Source organism: Vitis vinifera, chromosome 16, assembly GCF_030704535.1.
Source record: "Vitis vinifera cultivar Pinot Noir 40024 chromosome 16, ASM3070453v1".
NCBI lineage: Eukaryota > Viridiplantae > Streptophyta > Magnoliopsida > Vitales > Vitaceae > Vitis > Vitis vinifera.
Window position 1 is genome coordinate 24,064,220 of NC_081820.1, and position 17,366 is coordinate 24,081,585.

Genomic DNA, 17,366 nt, shown 5'->3' on the forward strand with positions numbered 1-17,366 from the left:
AGAAATTTTGAAAGGTGAACGAAGCTGAAATTTCTAAAGTGTGAGATTTGAGAGTATTTCATCCATGTTCCCAACAATGCAAATTGATTTGGATCAGGATTTGAATTGACGGGAGGTAGCTAACTTAGTATTAAAGGAAAAAGTTTAAAGAAACGTCAAAGAAGAGCTTAAAAACAAAACTCGACAATTTTGCATGTTCATACAAAATTTGGCACGACTATATGAATTAGACCAAAGGAGGAAAATGTTAGGATTAAAACACCCTAATCTTATTTTTCAAAAGTAATAATAAACCAATGCAAAAAAAAAAAAAAAAAAAAACAAAGCACAAAAAAATACACGAGATTTATAGTGGTTCACTCTCAATGTGAGAGTTACGTTCACTTGTAGCCACTGCAAATTTTCACTATGATGAAAAGAGTGTACAAGAGAATCCTAAAACACCTCACCCTCTAGGATTTTCTATCTCTCAATACCCCAAAAAATAAAACTTTCCCTCAAATTTGGCTGCCCTAAACATAATATAAATAAGGCAACCAAATCAAGTGTAAAATCCCCAAAATACCCTAACTTAAAATACCCTTATTATTAGAATAATAATTAGGCTTCATATATCTTAACAATCTCCCACTTGGAGACTAATCCATCATCAATTGTCTCCACTTGTAGCAACTACAACTTCTCAATCTTTAGCCAAGAAGTCCAATTGATGGTGTGCACAACTCCAAATCCTCAATCGTTACAATTTTTGTGAACATATCAATTGGATTTCAATTCCCTTAAATGTTCTAGAGTATTAAAACTCCATCTTCCAAAGTTGATATTATGAAGTGATATCGAACCTGTATGTGCTTTGTCCTAGCATGATAAACAACATTCTTTGTCAAATACTCTGACTACCACAATGTAACACACTTCACTCATACTTGTGACCCAATTCTTCCAAGAAAGACTACACCACATCATCTCTTTGTTAGCATCTGTCACTACAACATACTCTGCCTCAGTAGTAGAAAGTAAAACTATCTTCTGCAACTTTGATATCCAATTAACTGTAGTACCACCCAAAGTATAAATATATCCTGCAAGATGCATATTGTTACACAAATTTGTTAAGGCAGTCAAAAGACTTATTGTGCCTAAAGGTATAGAATGATAGACAATCAAGAAAGAAATGTCCAGAAGTAAGGAAAATAGAATGTGAGAAGATGAACAAGAGGCAAGAAAACAAAATTGAAAAGAAAAGAAAAAGGAAGTAGCAATCAATGCATTCATGAGAACCTAGAAATAGAAACCATATATAAGTATCAAAGATGACTATGTCTGAATCGATAAAAAGCAAACATTGAATTGATGGAATAAGGGGATTCTTTAGTCTAAAATGAATTGATAAGTAGGCCCAAAAGAATGAAAAGTTGAAAAGTTTGTGGTCAACCTAAGGTAGTGAACGACCATTGGGTTGCATTTAGTAAAAAACATGTCAATTGGATTAAGTCTTGAATATTATTATGTTCATTGCCAAGGCATAGTGGTGCTTTCCCATAAAAACCTGAACTTGACACATGCAAGCAAATGTGCTACAAGTGTACAGCCATAGAGATGCAAGTATGTGACAAAAACTATTGCATGTAAGCAAACTTAGTTTGCAAAATCACATAAAATTTGTAAAGATATAGTTACCTTTTTCTTAATGACAACAATGTTTCATCATCAAAATCCTATGCTTTGGTTGTATTTGAAGTCACTAAGATCGATCCTCATCTCTCAAATGCATGCTGCCTTCAGCTCTTTTTTGTCATGGAACATGTAAGCCAAGTTGCTTAAGTTTATGGGGAACTATGGTGGCTGTGAGTGTATCATCACCATTGAGAGCACTTGCAATCATGTAAGTGGACCTTTTGTGGTCTTTAAACCTATAAGCACACAAATCTAATTTATTTTAAAAGAGAAAAAGGAGACTAGCATCAAGCGTTCCAAAAGCACAATATTCAGCATCAACTATACAAAAGGAAATCAAATTTAAGACATTTGTATGCCACTGAAAAAAAATATTAAGCACTCACTACTCAAATAAAGCTCTAATTGTTTCCTTCTTATCTTTGCTAAAGACATGTACCCTTTTTCTTGTGTGCCCAAGAAAAGAACAATAATTAGCAAATTTACTTACAAAAATGAAATAGAAAATAGTTCAATTAAGATTCCACGCTCAAGAACAAGCAAAAAAAATGTTTTTTATTCCAAAAACAGTTTGCAATTTCATTACTACCAAAGCAAGAGCCCAAACCCCAATTGTGCACAAAAAATTACTCTCATAACAAAGAGTATATGAAAATAATGTTAACAATGTACTGATGCTGATAAATACTCACAGAGATTACCTCACTAAACTTCCCTCTACATTGTTGGAGCAAATTAAACAAGACAGCACTTCTTTCTCCAACTGCTCTAGCTTCTTCCATAATTTGATTGGAGCCATTAGACAAAGCTACATCAACTTGGAGCATCCTTTTCTTTGGTGCAATTTTCAAACCTAACTGCTTAAGCTTATTGGAAACTCGGACTGGAGAAACTTTACAATCAGGATCAAGGGCTTCGGCGATGAGAGGGCTACAATGTCTATCATCTTTGAATCTAAAGCAGCAGTATTTGTCAAAATGGATTCCATACAAACTATTTCAGAAACTGTTGAATAAAATAAGAATTGAATCTATAAAACCAAGTAAGCATAACTTACATAATTAGAAAGACCAAAACAGACTTGCAATCACTTAATTGTCAGACCTTAAGTTCAGTATGCTTCATATAACTACATTTACATCCAATATTTACTAGTAGTAAAACAGTAGGATGCAAGTGCACTTACTTCTTATATAGATCCTTGTGTTTTACTCCACCTCAGCACTGAGAACAAGCCTTCTCTTTCTTTTAGAAACTCATGTTCCACATAATGCCCCGCACTGCAACAGTGAAAGCGTCAACCAAGGACTTTCTAAACCATGAGATGTAAGAAAAAGTAGTTTTTCAAGGCTTTTACTGTTGAACATCATACTTAGCAGAATTCCTCTTCCCTTCGATTTCACTACTTGAAATAGGAGTGATGCCTTCCTCCACCTCACTAAAATTATCATTTCTGTCCCCAAGAGTAAAAAGGATGGTAATTGATTACTAAGCATTAGCAGTATTTGTACCATTCCAATTATATTATGAAACTTAAATAAAATACTTTTCTCCCTCTTTATGAAAAGAAACATCAAGCTCTAAATAATGTTAGACTAGCTATGGATGATTGAAGATGCTAAACATTCTGCTAGAGCATCCTAGTCAATATTTATGAAGTTTATAAAGGAAAAATAAACTGCAAAACTCAAGAACTAATAATTACATGAGTATTAAAGCTCCATAAACACATCTTACTTTTGATAGACAGGCTCATGAGAGATCACAACATCAGCTTCATCCTCCCCAAGTGCATTTGCTATACTTCTGTCCATCCATCCCTTGCCTTGTGTTGAGCCGATTTCTCCATGCCTTGAAAAATTTCCCCATTTTCCACTTTCTTTCTTCAAACTTCCAAGTTCATGCAATAAAGATTTAACTCCCAAGTTCATGCAATAAAGATTAGGAAGTGACCTAATGGCATTCTCTATGGGTTTTCCAAAAGAGAACTTCCACAAAAAGAAGGGATTGACTTTTCATTTTCCTTAGCATTTTTCTAACCAAATTTGTCAGGAAACAAACAATATTTTCATAATCCTTACATGGACATGACTTCTGCTCACATAGGATGTTGTAGAATATGGTGAGGAGTGATAACTGCAAAATTTAGTCAAACAAAAAATGTACATATAAATTGCACTTTCCTCATTGCTGCTAACTATTCTTAAATAAGATGTTTTGTGAGTTCTAACCTGGTATAGCATTTGAGAGAGCTCCAAATCATCACAGATCTTCCGCAAAATGCATATAATGTAGCGATTTGTCCTGGTGGAATTGCTCTTATAAAATTTAAGCAGCCAACATAAATTTTGGATAACATGGTTATTTGCCAAGGCAGAAACCAACGTAGACACCTTAAAATCAACTTCGTCAAGCACAGCTGCCTGCTCACCACCTGAAGAATCATCAGTTCCATAATGTGAAGATCGTTAATAGTATGTTTGGTCTTTTGGACATCCATATGTGGCAGACTGCCTCCAAGGCTTCCTGTCCCATGCAAAGGTATTTCAGGCTCCTCAATCTGTACGAATCCTTCTTGTTTCTCATCAGAAATCAAATTTTCTAAGCTTCTTTCTGTGACATGTTCAGATCTGCAGATTGTCCACAATTGGAGACACCAATTTCGTTCTGAATGACAGCATGATCTCCATGTTCTTCTACATTTTCATTCTTGTCACTCAATGTTTTCTTCTTTCTCCCCTTTTTGGATTTTATAGAAACCTAATCACAAAAGAATTTACAAGAAATAAATGTAGATCATCATAACAAAAACATTCCCTACTTTGACAATCCATCGTCTTAGAGATATAGCATAATACATTATACTGATTTTAGATCAACTCAACAAAGCCTTAACCTCAAATTACTAAGGATTTCTTGTTCATAAAGTGACTATATTTTTACACTGGTCATCCACCTGCCACAATCCTCCTTTCTCCAACCATGGGACCAGCTTTTCAAGAGAAACTACAATAAAACCAAAACTTGATATAAATTATGAACTTCCACTGAAGCCCAAATTATACAGAAGAACAAAAAGGGCACTCAAGCAAGCTAAGAAACAAAGTGCATTTGCCTTGCAAGAATGAAAATCAGCAGATAAAAGAAACATTAAAACAGATGAATGTGAAGACTTGAAATGATAAATAAATGAACATGTATATTTATATATATAGGTGACTTGGCCGAGAGGATGGGGAATCATCTATTTGGCATGTGGTTCCACCCCTGTTTGGGTCCACATGGTTGAACAGAGAACTAGGGAACCTCAGGTAGGAGAGAGAAAGAGAGAGAGAGAGAGGGGGGGGGGGGTGGAAGGGAAGAGGGAAGCACCAGGACTGCTTCAAGCAATGGTCTTCAGTGTTCTTTCAGTCTCTCCTGCTCAACGTAAAGGGACGATATTCTTTATACTATATGGGTGAGCAGCACCAAATTTTCACTGACTTACCAGAGTCAAACATAAGCTATTACTATTAAAACCTGATTCAGGGGGCTCTGCAAGATCTCAGAAGAGGAGTTAAAGATTCTTTATCCGATCAACACTCCCCCACAAGGGGGAGCAGAGCTGGAAATCCTGTTCCAGCTCTAGATATGCTCAATTGCAAAGTATGGTAGGGGGTATAGGAACAGCAGCACGTTCCATTAGAGAGATAGAAGCAAAAAGCCCAACGCAAACAGATGTTTAGTCGCTAAGACCACAGCATAGGTAAAGGTATATTTATTGCCTGACATCATGTTTAACAAGTAAATCACCAACTAGACTTCATGATATGCTCATAAACCTAATGTTTCAGTCAAAAATTACTGAAGGAAATCAATGATCATTTTACTTCAATATTTTTCACTTTGAGTTCATGAATGTATATAGACGTTCATATAGCAGTAAGCGTTTTGTATTAACAAACAAAAAGAATAGGGCAGACATTATGCACTCGGCCCACTTTTATCAGCAAAAATCTCTTAGACATTTAATGTTGTTTCCAACTTTCATCTGCATGATGTTGGCTAGAATTCATAGGCATATTTTTTCCATTTATAAACAATAATCTCAAATTAACAGATTCCCCACCCGAGATTAGCCCACAAAAGAAAACATAACATACCCTTAACGTGCCATGAGCCTGAAGATTCTTCATAAGCTGTACAACTATATATATCATTCCTATCAAATCTGCAAGATCAATGATCAGAATAATAAAATTAGCCGGGTCAAGATCCTTACTATAAATATTACTTTCTTTGAATGCATTCATAACCACAAAAATGTAGGGGCAAGGTTGACTCGATTCATCATCATCATACCCTATATTGATTATAATGCTTTAAAATAGGTAGCAAAATTTCCCATTTTTCTGTTTGGTCAAGAATTTCAATGCAGTCACAACATTATATTCCACTATTTATCATATGATTGTGTTATAAGATAAAGAAAAAATAATAACAATAATTGCTTATCAAATTAGTTGAAGTAATAATAAATATAACAGCAACAACATCATCAACAATGAACTTTTAACTTGTTGAAATGAAAGGGGATCGAGACCTTTTGGGTTGGTATGAGAGCCGAAGGATTTGATCAGATTCAAGAGAAAATGAGTCAACCCTCGATCAGTCTGATCATAAAAGAACTTGTAAAGATGGATGTGAGCTGTTTGAGGCTCTTTAGAATCTTCCAGTGATAGTTTAAGCTCTAAATCTGACATGCAAATCTGCAAAATGGAAAAGCCAAAATGGTTAGACAGATATCACAGAGCTATATGCAAATTTATTATTCTGTCCTCAATAAAAACTTCCCAAAAGAAAATGTAAATAGTGAAATTTGAGATGGATGTGTCAACATAGATCCCAAGAGGTAAGGCGAACTCCTGATCATTATTCATCCGTTTGAAAATTGGGACACTTACAAATGAACCCATGAGAAGGGAAAAAACTATATATGAAGTTCGTTTACCATTCTGTCATTAAATATCATGAACTGTGTTGCCGCATATAATGAGACTTCAACCCTCATAGATACCCTATCTGTCATTAAATATCATCTGATGGCACCTCGACAGGCATTGTGACAAACACCCAAACCTTCACTGCAATCTCAATATTAAATAAAAAGGAGGTACAATGGGAAAAAACTACAGAAACAAAAAATTTGTAACAAACTTTCCATTGTTAGTCTTGGCATGACTGATCCAATTCCCATCATCATCATCCCCTGAAGGTGATTGATGACCAAAGTGACTTGCAACAATCTGCATATAAAGTACCTCGAGCAATTTGATTCACAGTTGGAAATCAGACCTCACTGTGAGACAATAGCTTTCTTGCTTGGGCACCATAAAAACAGAGTGCTCTGTTTTCAGTAGTACCATATACCAATTCATACTATTGTGTATTATCACACAGCATTTCCCCAAAAATAACAGCTCATCTTCTAAATCAATGAAGAATAACAGCTCCAAAAATTGGTTACTCAGAGATAAAAATTGAGTGGCATGCAGACTCCCAGCCCTCTACTGCAACAAGATGTCTTGAATAGCTAAAATGTTCTAAAATAGAGCAAGCCCAAGCTGAACAAATTTCCAGTCATTCTCTGTGAACGCTTGCTTACCGTGTGGCATGGGATTAGTCATAAAAACAAAACATAAAAACATAATAATGAAAAAATGAACAGAAACCTAAGCCCCAAACAACAAGAAAATATTGCCGAATTCAATGACATGAACAATTAGCCTGTTCATATACAAGAAGTATGTAAGCAGTAGCGAATTAAAAAATAAAAAAACAAAAGCCGAATTTAACCTCAAATAAAAAACATTGGAATATATACAATCAATGTCACAGAATCTTACCAGCCATTTTTGTTGCTTAATTAATGACCACTTGCAGTTCCATCCTGCTAATGACATAAGCATGTATTCAAGAATGGTTGGTAAATGCTTTATGATTACCAGTCACCTTCCTAGAATTGATCAAACCTCAACATGTAGTCATCTCAGTCACAATGATAAATTGAATGAGGAGAATGCATGAGGATTGTTCCCAAATATAAAGCCTCTCATACTTCTGATTGCTGCTCCGAAAACACAATTCTGCAAGCATGGTCAAGGTCTCTACCCAAGGTGTTGTTCTGTGTGTCCTGAGAAGTATGGAGCTTCTTTTCTCCTACTCAACAGAAGGGTTTTTGACGGCTACCTGCTGTGGAATCTCAGTGGATGAAGCCTCTATAGGCATTGTGAGAAACACCATGTTTTGAATTTTGTTTTATTCTGACCAGCTGTCTCTCTCAATTATAATAACTTCCATGCTTGAGCACCAGAGAAACAGAGTGTTCTGTTTCTGTTCTTAGCCTTACCATGTCCCATTTGATACTATGGCTTTAGTTGCTAATAATTTTTGAGCAAAAGAAAACGTTTTTTTTTTTATTAAGTGAACTATTTTCTAGCATTGCACCACAAAGGACTTGATATCTTCCTCTAATACATTTGAATCTATGAAGGAAATAAAAAAATTTAAAACAAATTACTAAATCAATTATAGAGCACCAAACCTTACATATGATATAGCAAAAATAATATGTTTGAAAAGCTTTAAACAGAGCATAACATAAGAAACTTAAGCCACACCGACTATCAAATAAACAAACTTAATACATGCTAGAGTTATTTAGAAGATAGACAAGTTCAATAGACACAAATACTCTTACATTCAAGTTGTCTCGTACTGAATAACCTATTACTCACAAGCATATATCACCTATTAATCCTTGAGATGCCATCCAATTGAAGTTCTGTAATACACAGATGAAATAATATTCATCGATTTGAAAAAAAAAATGTCTTCAATAGCTGCAAAGTTACTTTTCTTTATTAATATAAAGGAAAGTAAGTGGTATGCTTCTTACAATAAAACCTCAAAGATTCTTAAAGATAATTAAAGCAAGTTGTCAACAAAAGGTAAAACTATAAGCAAAAGCAAGATGAGAAAAAAATAGTGATAATTATAATTTTTCAACTATGATTCTCAAGCCATATCATTAATCTATATGTACAATGAGAGCTAAAAATGCAGTGTTGTTATATTTGGTATATTAAAATATTCTAGGCTTCCTTAGTTATAGTTAAATTTCACCTCTAAATCAAACAAAATAGGATATTTCTATTTGCAAAATCTTATTTTATCACCATATATTGTGAAAGGTAAGTTAATTATATAGAAAAGGGATTTGAGCAATAATAGAAAGTGACAACTAAGGTAATACATTTTATTCAAAAAACCTAAGGAGAGAATTTGAGAAGTCTTACCATTTAATTGTGGAGGCTCCTTCGTACTTTATTCATATTTACTGTTGTTGTCACATACAACCAATCTTTTATCTTGCTCAAGAACTGGAAATAGGCATATCTCCATGAACTATTGAGTAGTAAAGTTCCACAAACTCCCCAAAATCCGATGATGAATCCAAGAACAATATTTCCATAAAACCATATATTATTTGCATCATCTTGAATGTCCTCTTCATTACTAAGACCAGTGAAGGAGACTTCCCTATTTTCATCTTCTTGACACTTTTTCAAAAGTGGTGGCCCACAAAGTCCTGGATTTCCATCGTATGTGGAGGCATTAAAACTTTGTAATTGAGTACCTGATGGAATTTTACCTGACAAGATGTTATCCGATAGGTCTAAAACACTTAGACGAGCTATTTGAGAAAGACTGATAGGGATTCCACCATGAAGTCGATTTCGTGACAGATCAAGAGAATCCAACGATTTCAATTGACCTATCATCAAAGGGATTGGTCCAATCAAATAGTTTCTTGATAAGTTCAATGACACCAATTCTACCAAATCAGTTACTTCTGTCGGAATTTCTCCTATTAACTTGTTATTCGAAAAATCAATGCTCTTCACAAGTCCAAGAGTTTTATTGTACTCTAATTCTTTTCCTTTCCATTGAACCAGTGTATTATCATAATACGAGAGTGACATAAGAAAAAGCAAATCTTCTTCATAAGTAATGACCAAACTCCCATTCTGAGCCATGCCACTTAAATTGTTGAGACATTTTGGTATAGTACCAGATAGATTGTTGCTTGAAAGGTCCAACATGTGAATCTTTTTCAGTTGACACAGATTTAAAGGTATGCTTCCATTAAATTCATTGGATCTTAGGTTAACAACAATCAAATTTGACAGGCTTCCTCCAATCCATCCAGGTATTTTTCCTGACAATTTATTTTTTCCCAAATCTAGAAGACGCAAATCTCTGCAGTTCTTTAAGGACCAAGGTAGTGCTCCAGTTAAACTATTGTTACGTAAATGCAATGTTTGCATATGATATGACAAGCCGATCGAATTTTTAATTTTCCCAGAAAAATTATTATTTGCCAAATTAAGGACAATTAAATCCTTCCACTGCTCCCGACATTTAGGTAGTTCTCCTGACAGTCGATTATTTGAGAGGTCGAGATGAGACAAACCCCAACTAGACTGATTAGTAGTCCCGCACGATAAGGAAATTGAGCCTGAAAACATGTTCTTGGAGAGATCCAACCATTGAGCATTGAAAAGAGATTGTGGTATTGAACCTTCCAAGCAATTTGAACTTATATCCATTCCCAGATAAGATAGGTGTGAAGTTAAATTGGGCAAAGTGCCTGAGATGTGATTGTTGGAAATGTTAAACCAAGACAAATGTGAAGTAAATTTCCAAAACCAATTGGGAAGGACATTTGCAATTCCGGAAGCAGAGATATCAAGCATAGACAAATGTTTTTGAGTTCGAAGCCAATTAGGAAAATGTGGGCCTAATTTGCAAGAGGCCAACTTTATTTCTATGGCTTGAAACTGGGGAACTTGCTCAAGGCTTATGTTGACTGTAAGGGAGTTGAATGATAAGTCCAAGTCCCACAGTTTGGAGAGACCAAAAAGGTGGTTTGCTGAGACAGTGCCTCGCAATGAATTTGAACGAAGGGACAACACTTGAAGTTGAGCTAGTTGTCCAATACTTTCAGGTAAAGTTCCGTTTAGTTGATTGAATTCAAGATGTAATTCTCTCAACTGTGAAAATCCTGAAAGATCGGGAAATGACCCTTTGAATTGATTATGAGATAAATCTAAAACCTCTAATGTGTTATTAGAGCAGGCCAGAAAATCTTTTTCCAGCAATCCAGTGAGATTGTTCTGAGACAAGGATAATATCTGTAAATCACACAAACCTCTCAAGGATTTCGGAATCTCACCTTCAAGTTGATTCCCAGAGAAATGGAGATATGCCAAAGTAGCCATGTTCCCAAAGGCATCCGGAATTGAACCATGCAGATGATTCCAAGAAAGATCCAAAGTAACAAGGTTGATACTAAAGGACTTTGGAATCTCACCTTCAAGTTGATTGAAAGAGAGATCAAGATATGCCAGAGTAGTCATGTTTCCAAAAGCATCTGGAATTGAACCATTTAGATGATTATTAGAGAGGTCAAGATGAACAAGGCAGCTACTGAAGTTGAGCAACCAAGGGTATATTGAAGAAGTGAGATCATTCTCAAAGAGTTCGAGCACAGCAAGAGAAGTAGAAGAATTAATATGGGAAATGGATATTGTTGGATCAATAGGAGGAAGCTGAGTATTACTCAAGTATAACTCAGTTAGGGCAGGCATTTTCTTAACTGCTTGTGGCCAATGGATTGCTTTACTAAGATTAACAAAACTCAAGTCAAGGTGTGTTAACAAATGAAGGTGAGAAAGCCAGTCAAGGTTTCCACAGGTCATATCCCTATTATAGCGGAGATCAAGGGATTGCAAGTTGGAAAGATTTCCGAGTTGAGTGGGAAGAATTCCTGTAAAATTGGGAAAAGAGAATTATGTTCTGCTGAGACAAACTGATGAATTTTCACAAGGAATATATGTATATAATTACCTTCAAAATCATTCCAGCTGAGGTTCAAATGCTTCAAGTGCTGCAACTTTGCCAATGAAGGACCAATCTTACCTCCCAAATATCCGCCACTAAGATCAAGCATGATCACATGACCTGTCTGGTTGTTACACTCCACTCCTCTCCATTTGCAACAATCTCTTTTGTCTTCCCCATTGCCCCATGAAGAAAGCATTCCATAGTCATCGACAACACCTTGTTTGAAGTGAAGGAGAGCCTGTCTCTCCCTCTCTATGCACCCAACTTTAGCATCACCCACCCTCAAACTGGATCCCAACCCAGCTTTGAAACCCAGCAAAAGCAGAAAAAAGCCAAAATAATATTGAAAGGGGCTTCCACCCATGTTCAACACAAACCAAGGATACTGTGGAATAACAAGGATTTGCAAGTTTTGGTTTTTGATTTCTGAGCAAACCATGCATTGACTTATATACCATGCTGATTATAGGTCCAAAAGGAAAGAAAACCTGTTGCAGGCCTACGCCTAACCTTGGAATCTTTACTAATGTTCCTTCTTTTTGACAGATATAAACACATTTAATTATAAAATATTTCATATGTATATATATATATTATTTTTAAGTTTATAAAAATACTAATTCTCTTTTTATAAGTTTCATTTTTGTCTATTTTACAAGTCATGATTTATCTTTCAACATGCATCACTCTTCTTGTTTATTTTTAATTTTTTACCTTTTATAAAAATTATTCTTAATAAATTTTTAAATAATATAATATAATGATCAATTTTTTTAAAAATGAATTAATGAGAAAAACACAACTTATATTTCTTTTATTAAAAATGATAAAAATTATAAAATATAGATATTAATATTTTACTAAATCCATAAATTTTACTAAATAAATGGCAATTAGAGAAATTTTTTCAAAAGGTAATTTATTGTTAAAGTATTTAAAATATTATCATTTATTTTTTACAAAAACAAATTTAATAATGTCTATTGAAGTCAAGTCATCCACTATATTAGACCTATCTAAAGATGTTGCTTTTAACTAGCATAAATTTAGGTTGGAACCCACTGATCCAATTTGTCCAAAAATCACTTTGAATTTATATATACCAAGACCATTATATTTGTATAATGTCTATTAACTTAGAAGTCATCCACTATATTTGACCCATATAGAGGATAATGTAAACAAGGAAATTCATACCAAGGAATTTTATTATCATGTGGCCATTAATTATTTGCCTTTTGAAATGCAATTTGAAATTTTATTTTATATCTAGCTAAATATTGAATGGTCTCTATGTTCTTTAATATGTAACTAATCCACCACCAAATGCAATAATATACTTTGAATTAAGAAATTTCCCCTTCTACTTATAAAACTAAATTCTATTTTGGTTATAAAAATCTATCTTTTATTTATATTCACTTTGTGTTTGAACATATTTTATTTCAATACCAATACTAAAATGGGAACATCTTTCATTTTATTTTGATGGAAGAATCATAATGAAAAATTCTACTGTAATTAAGTCATCCACTATATTCAATCTTTTATTTTATTTCGATAAAAGAACACTAACATACACATGTATATGGAGTCAAGTCATCCATTATACCTAACTCACTTCTAAATGTTGCCATTAGCTAGCATGGATATTCACTTGGTCATCCACTAATCTTTTTTTTTTTCAAAAAGTACTTTGAAATTTATACCAAGAAAATTTATTATCTTGTGGCCATCAATGATTAGTCTTTTGAAAGGTAATTTGGAATTTTATTTTATATCTAGCTAAATATTGAATGGTTTCTATGTTTTTTAATCTTTAATAAATCCACCATCGAATGCCAATAATATACTTTGAATTAAGAAATTTATATTGGGTACATGTTTATTTATTTTAGTGAGAAAAAATTTGTTTATTTTACACTAGATTATGATTATAGAAACATTTTGTACTTTTTGATAGCAATGGTCTCAGCAAAGAATTGCTTTATTGTTTCTCAATTACCACCAAAATGTGAACATAATATCATAAAGTCTAAATCAAATTTTTATCATTATTTACTTTAAAAAGTAAAACATCTTGATGCAAGGAAGGACAAAGAAGGTAGTTTAATGTTTCAACTTTAATTAAGGCAAGTCAATGCCTTCAATATTAAAATAAAGAAAAGAGTATGCCAATTTTAATTTTCCAACAAGCTTGTAACTTTCATCATTATTTATTTATTTTTCCTTTGATTTGTGATGTTGGATCTAATCATCATAACTTTCTTTGTGGACGGAGGATTCCTTTGAGATGCAGGTCTTGTTAGAACCATTTTCCGAAACGGAAATGGAAGGCACATCGGTGAATCGACCAAGTGTGGTGTGGGATGAAGCAGGACCTTCCCACCAACCCTCTATTGTAAAAAATTCAAGTCTAGAGTCTTCAATAAAGAATCGAATTTTACAGCTCGAAAGGGACTAAACCCCCTTTCTACTAGATAAAGAAAAGGGGGAATATTGGAACAATACTCAAACCGCCCTGGATCAAGCTCGAAATAATCCAACATCAACTGCTCTACTATAATTCATAGGTTTTTTTATTGTATTGATCCCGGGATCTATCGAAATCAGTTCGGTTTCGAAAAACTTGTTGGTCACAGGTTAGTGCGTTCTGCACCACCGACGGCCTAAAATAAAAGGCGCTAGTTGATCTCTCTAGTTGAGGCTACATTCATTTATTCAACTTGACACATGGGAAGGGCTTACTCTCCTAGTGGCTCGGCTTGGTCTTGCTCCCTTCACGCGCTATTCCTCCCCAGTAGAGCGATTGAGAATCTTTTAATGTTGTGATACACTCAAAATTTTGAAGACTTTTATCTTTCTTTGATCCTCTTTTATCTAACAAGAAATTATTCCAAATCCTAGTTGAGTCAATTTAATTCTTAAATTACATCAATTAGAATACAAAACCATAGAAGAAATAGATGAGTACCTATTGATTTCATGATATTGATGGGATGAAGAATTCAGTACAAAATGGTAAAACAAAATATATTACAAGAAAAACTGTATGCACATGCGTTACATGGATCTTCCTCAACCTTCTCTTGTTTTGATAGCTGTTAATGGGACATGCCACCCAATTGTTAATTATGTTATTTGAGTCAAGATTAGAGAGGTGATGAGACCTAGCCTTAAAACATACGGATTCATCCATTATGAAACTCTTAAGTCTATATTAGGTCATCACACCAAGTAATTGGGTCAAGACCCATAAGGTGGATCAAGCCCAATTTCAAGTTATGATTACAAATAAGTAATTAGATTCCAAGACAAATTGTTAAATTATATTTCAAGTCTAACCATGCTACATAATATAAATTCTAACCATCATCTTAATTTCATATCTTACAAAATGTCAAGTCTAACCATAATGATATGTTACTCCTTCTACCAATATTATTATTATTGTTATTATTATAAAAGTAGTAGTCAAAAAAATGGCATCATCGCATCATTCTATTTTGACAAAAAAGATAATATAATTTTTATTGGAGTCAAGTCATCCACTATATTGGACTTATTTCTAGAAGTTGTTTTAAAAAGTGACAATCATCTCATTCGTTTATTTTCACAATAATAATAATAATAATGTAATTTCTATTGAAGTCAAGTCATTCACTATATCAAACCTATCTCTAGAGAATGTAGATATTCACTAGTCTATGAACCTATCTTGTCAAAAAAATACTTTGAAATTTATATACACAAAGAAAATTCCTTAGTGCAACCTCACCTACAATTCATCATTCAAATTTGTAATAGATAAAGATTTTTCTCATCTCATTAAATATTAAATAGACTTTTTTTTTAATATTTAAGAAATCCAACTTTAGATTCATACAATGTACTCAAGGTTAACAAATTGAAATTGGATGCATGTCTATTTAATTATTTTAATAAAATATTTTGTTTATTTGAAGATACATTTATTTGTTTTTGGAGTGTATAAGCTTTTTATAATTGCTAAGAATAGTATCAATCTCTTTTATAATCTATTATTATCATTTCAGAATCACTAATTAAGAGATTTTTTTTTATAGGTCACTAATTAAGACATTTTGATAAAACAAATAACAAAAAATAAATACTATAATATTTCAACTTTAATTAACAAGTCAATAAGTCAATATCTAAATAACGTAGAAGAAAAACAAATTTCAAGTCGATTTTAATTTTCCAACAAACACTAACTTTTGATTATTATGCTTTTTGTTTTCTTTCTTGTATAATGCTAGATTTAATTATTATAACTCGAGGATCCAATATGCATGAAATTTTCAAGTCTAAACTTCATACGGTAACGAAGAGTAAAATCATATACTTTGGCTCTTATTTGCATTCAAATGAGCATAACCAAAGAAGAAAATAAATTAAAATAAACTTGAAAATTTTGTGAGTGTCAAGTCTTCAAAGGTATAATGATCAAAACTACCATTGCATGTGAAAGGAATAAAATGGAAAAAATAGGTGCAATGACTAAAGTTATATGTTTTTTTAAGATTAAAATTAAGGTGTTTTTTCTCTCTCCTACTTTGATTAAATATTGGTAGGTTAACTTTTCTTAATTAAAGTTGAAAAATTATAGTTTTTTATGAAAGTTTTCTTTATTAACTTTTCTTCCAAATATATTAATGTATAAATAAAAATGTTAATGATAAAGATGATGAAAGTTTTGGCCAAGTTTTGCAATATCATGTTCTCTTTTTAATATTATTTAAGGAACATAGAGTCATTATTTCATAACGATGTAATGGATGTTATTAACAAAATACAAATTAAAAGATATTGGTACATATTTTAGAATAGTTAAAAAGTTTCTATAATCATAATTGTAAATAAATGTAGTATTTTAAAATTAAAATAAAAAATTTCTAATAGAGATGATAGAGTGACCCCCACTTTGAATTCTTAACATGAAGTAGTTTGTACTTAAAAATCTTAAGAAAGAGAAAAATACTTCATTAGATGGAAAAAATTGTTCATGGTAAGTTTCCAACTTATGATTATAATTTGAAAATAGCTAGCAAAAGTAACCGTAAAAGTTGGTCTAAGGAAAGAACAACTTATCGTAGAAGTTGGTTTAGAAAAAAAAATGTTTCAATTCGATTTATTGACTTTAACTTTTGAAGTCAAGTCAATGAATCAAGACATTATAACATACGTGCATTTTTAATATTGAATTAAAATAATTATTTATGATAAGTTTTCAACTTATTGTAGAAGTTGGTTTAGAAAAAATATACAACTTAAATTAGGTTGATTGTCAAACAAAACAAGAAACTTAACATTTAAAATTCATTTAAAGATAAACAATTTAAAAAAGAAAAGTGACCAAGGGCTTTTGTCTTTCTAGCAATTTTCTTAGTTTATTGTTCATGAAACTCCCGTGCACAAATCTACAACCTTAAGGTTTGGGAAACATTCTTGGGAGTTTCAACTATTTCTTGAAATATTCTACGAAAAATATTTAGAAACATTTGTTCTAAAAAACAACCTATTTTTAAAACAAATTTTCAAAAAAAACTACCAAATATAGTTTTTAAGGTAGGAAACAGTTGTCCATTACAAGGTAGTGACACAAAAATCTAACGATAAATTCAAGAGCATTGTTCTAGGTTTTTTACATCTTGGATGTGTTATGGTCACTACTTCCACCATTAGTGTAGTAATAATCATACCCATTTTGACATTTTCCC

The 17,366-nt window shown here is 32.8% G+C and overlaps 1 protein-coding gene across 1 annotated transcript; it reads right to left on the reverse strand.

Moving 5' to 3' along the window:
* Nucleotides 1–402: 402 nt before the first annotated feature.
* On the reverse strand, nucleotides 403–12,017 carry LOC100251792 (receptor-like protein EIX2). Its single transcript, XM_059733785.1, has 12 exons — nucleotides 11,629–12,017; nucleotides 9,015–11,548; nucleotides 6,260–8,500; nucleotides 5,820–5,887; nucleotides 3,909–4,437; nucleotides 3,759–3,813; nucleotides 3,415–3,567; nucleotides 3,050–3,130; nucleotides 2,864–2,957; nucleotides 2,379–2,631; nucleotides 1,681–1,913; nucleotides 403–1,082 (listed from the first exon to the last, which is right to left on the reverse strand). The coding sequence occupies exons 1-2, from the start codon at nucleotides 11,987–11,989 to the stop codon at nucleotides 9,018–9,020; spliced, it is 2,892 nt and encodes a 963-aa protein (XP_059589768.1). The 5' UTR covers nucleotides 11,990–12,017; the 3' UTR covers nucleotides 403–1,082; nucleotides 1,681–1,913; nucleotides 2,379–2,631; nucleotides 2,864–2,957; nucleotides 3,050–3,130; nucleotides 3,415–3,567; nucleotides 3,759–3,813; nucleotides 3,909–4,437; nucleotides 5,820–5,887; nucleotides 6,260–8,500; nucleotides 9,015–9,017.
* Nucleotides 12,018–17,366: the final 5,349 nt, after the last annotated feature.

Coding starts and splice junctions, on each gene's coding strand:
- LOC100251792 (XM_059733785.1), bottom strand. CDS start 11,989: ATGGGTGGAAGCCCCTTTCAATATTATTTTGGCTTTTTTCTGCTTTTG. Junction 11,549..11,628: donor CAGCTGGAATGATTTTGAAG/GTAATTATATAC, acceptor CCAATTTTACAG/GAATTCTTCCCACTCAACTC.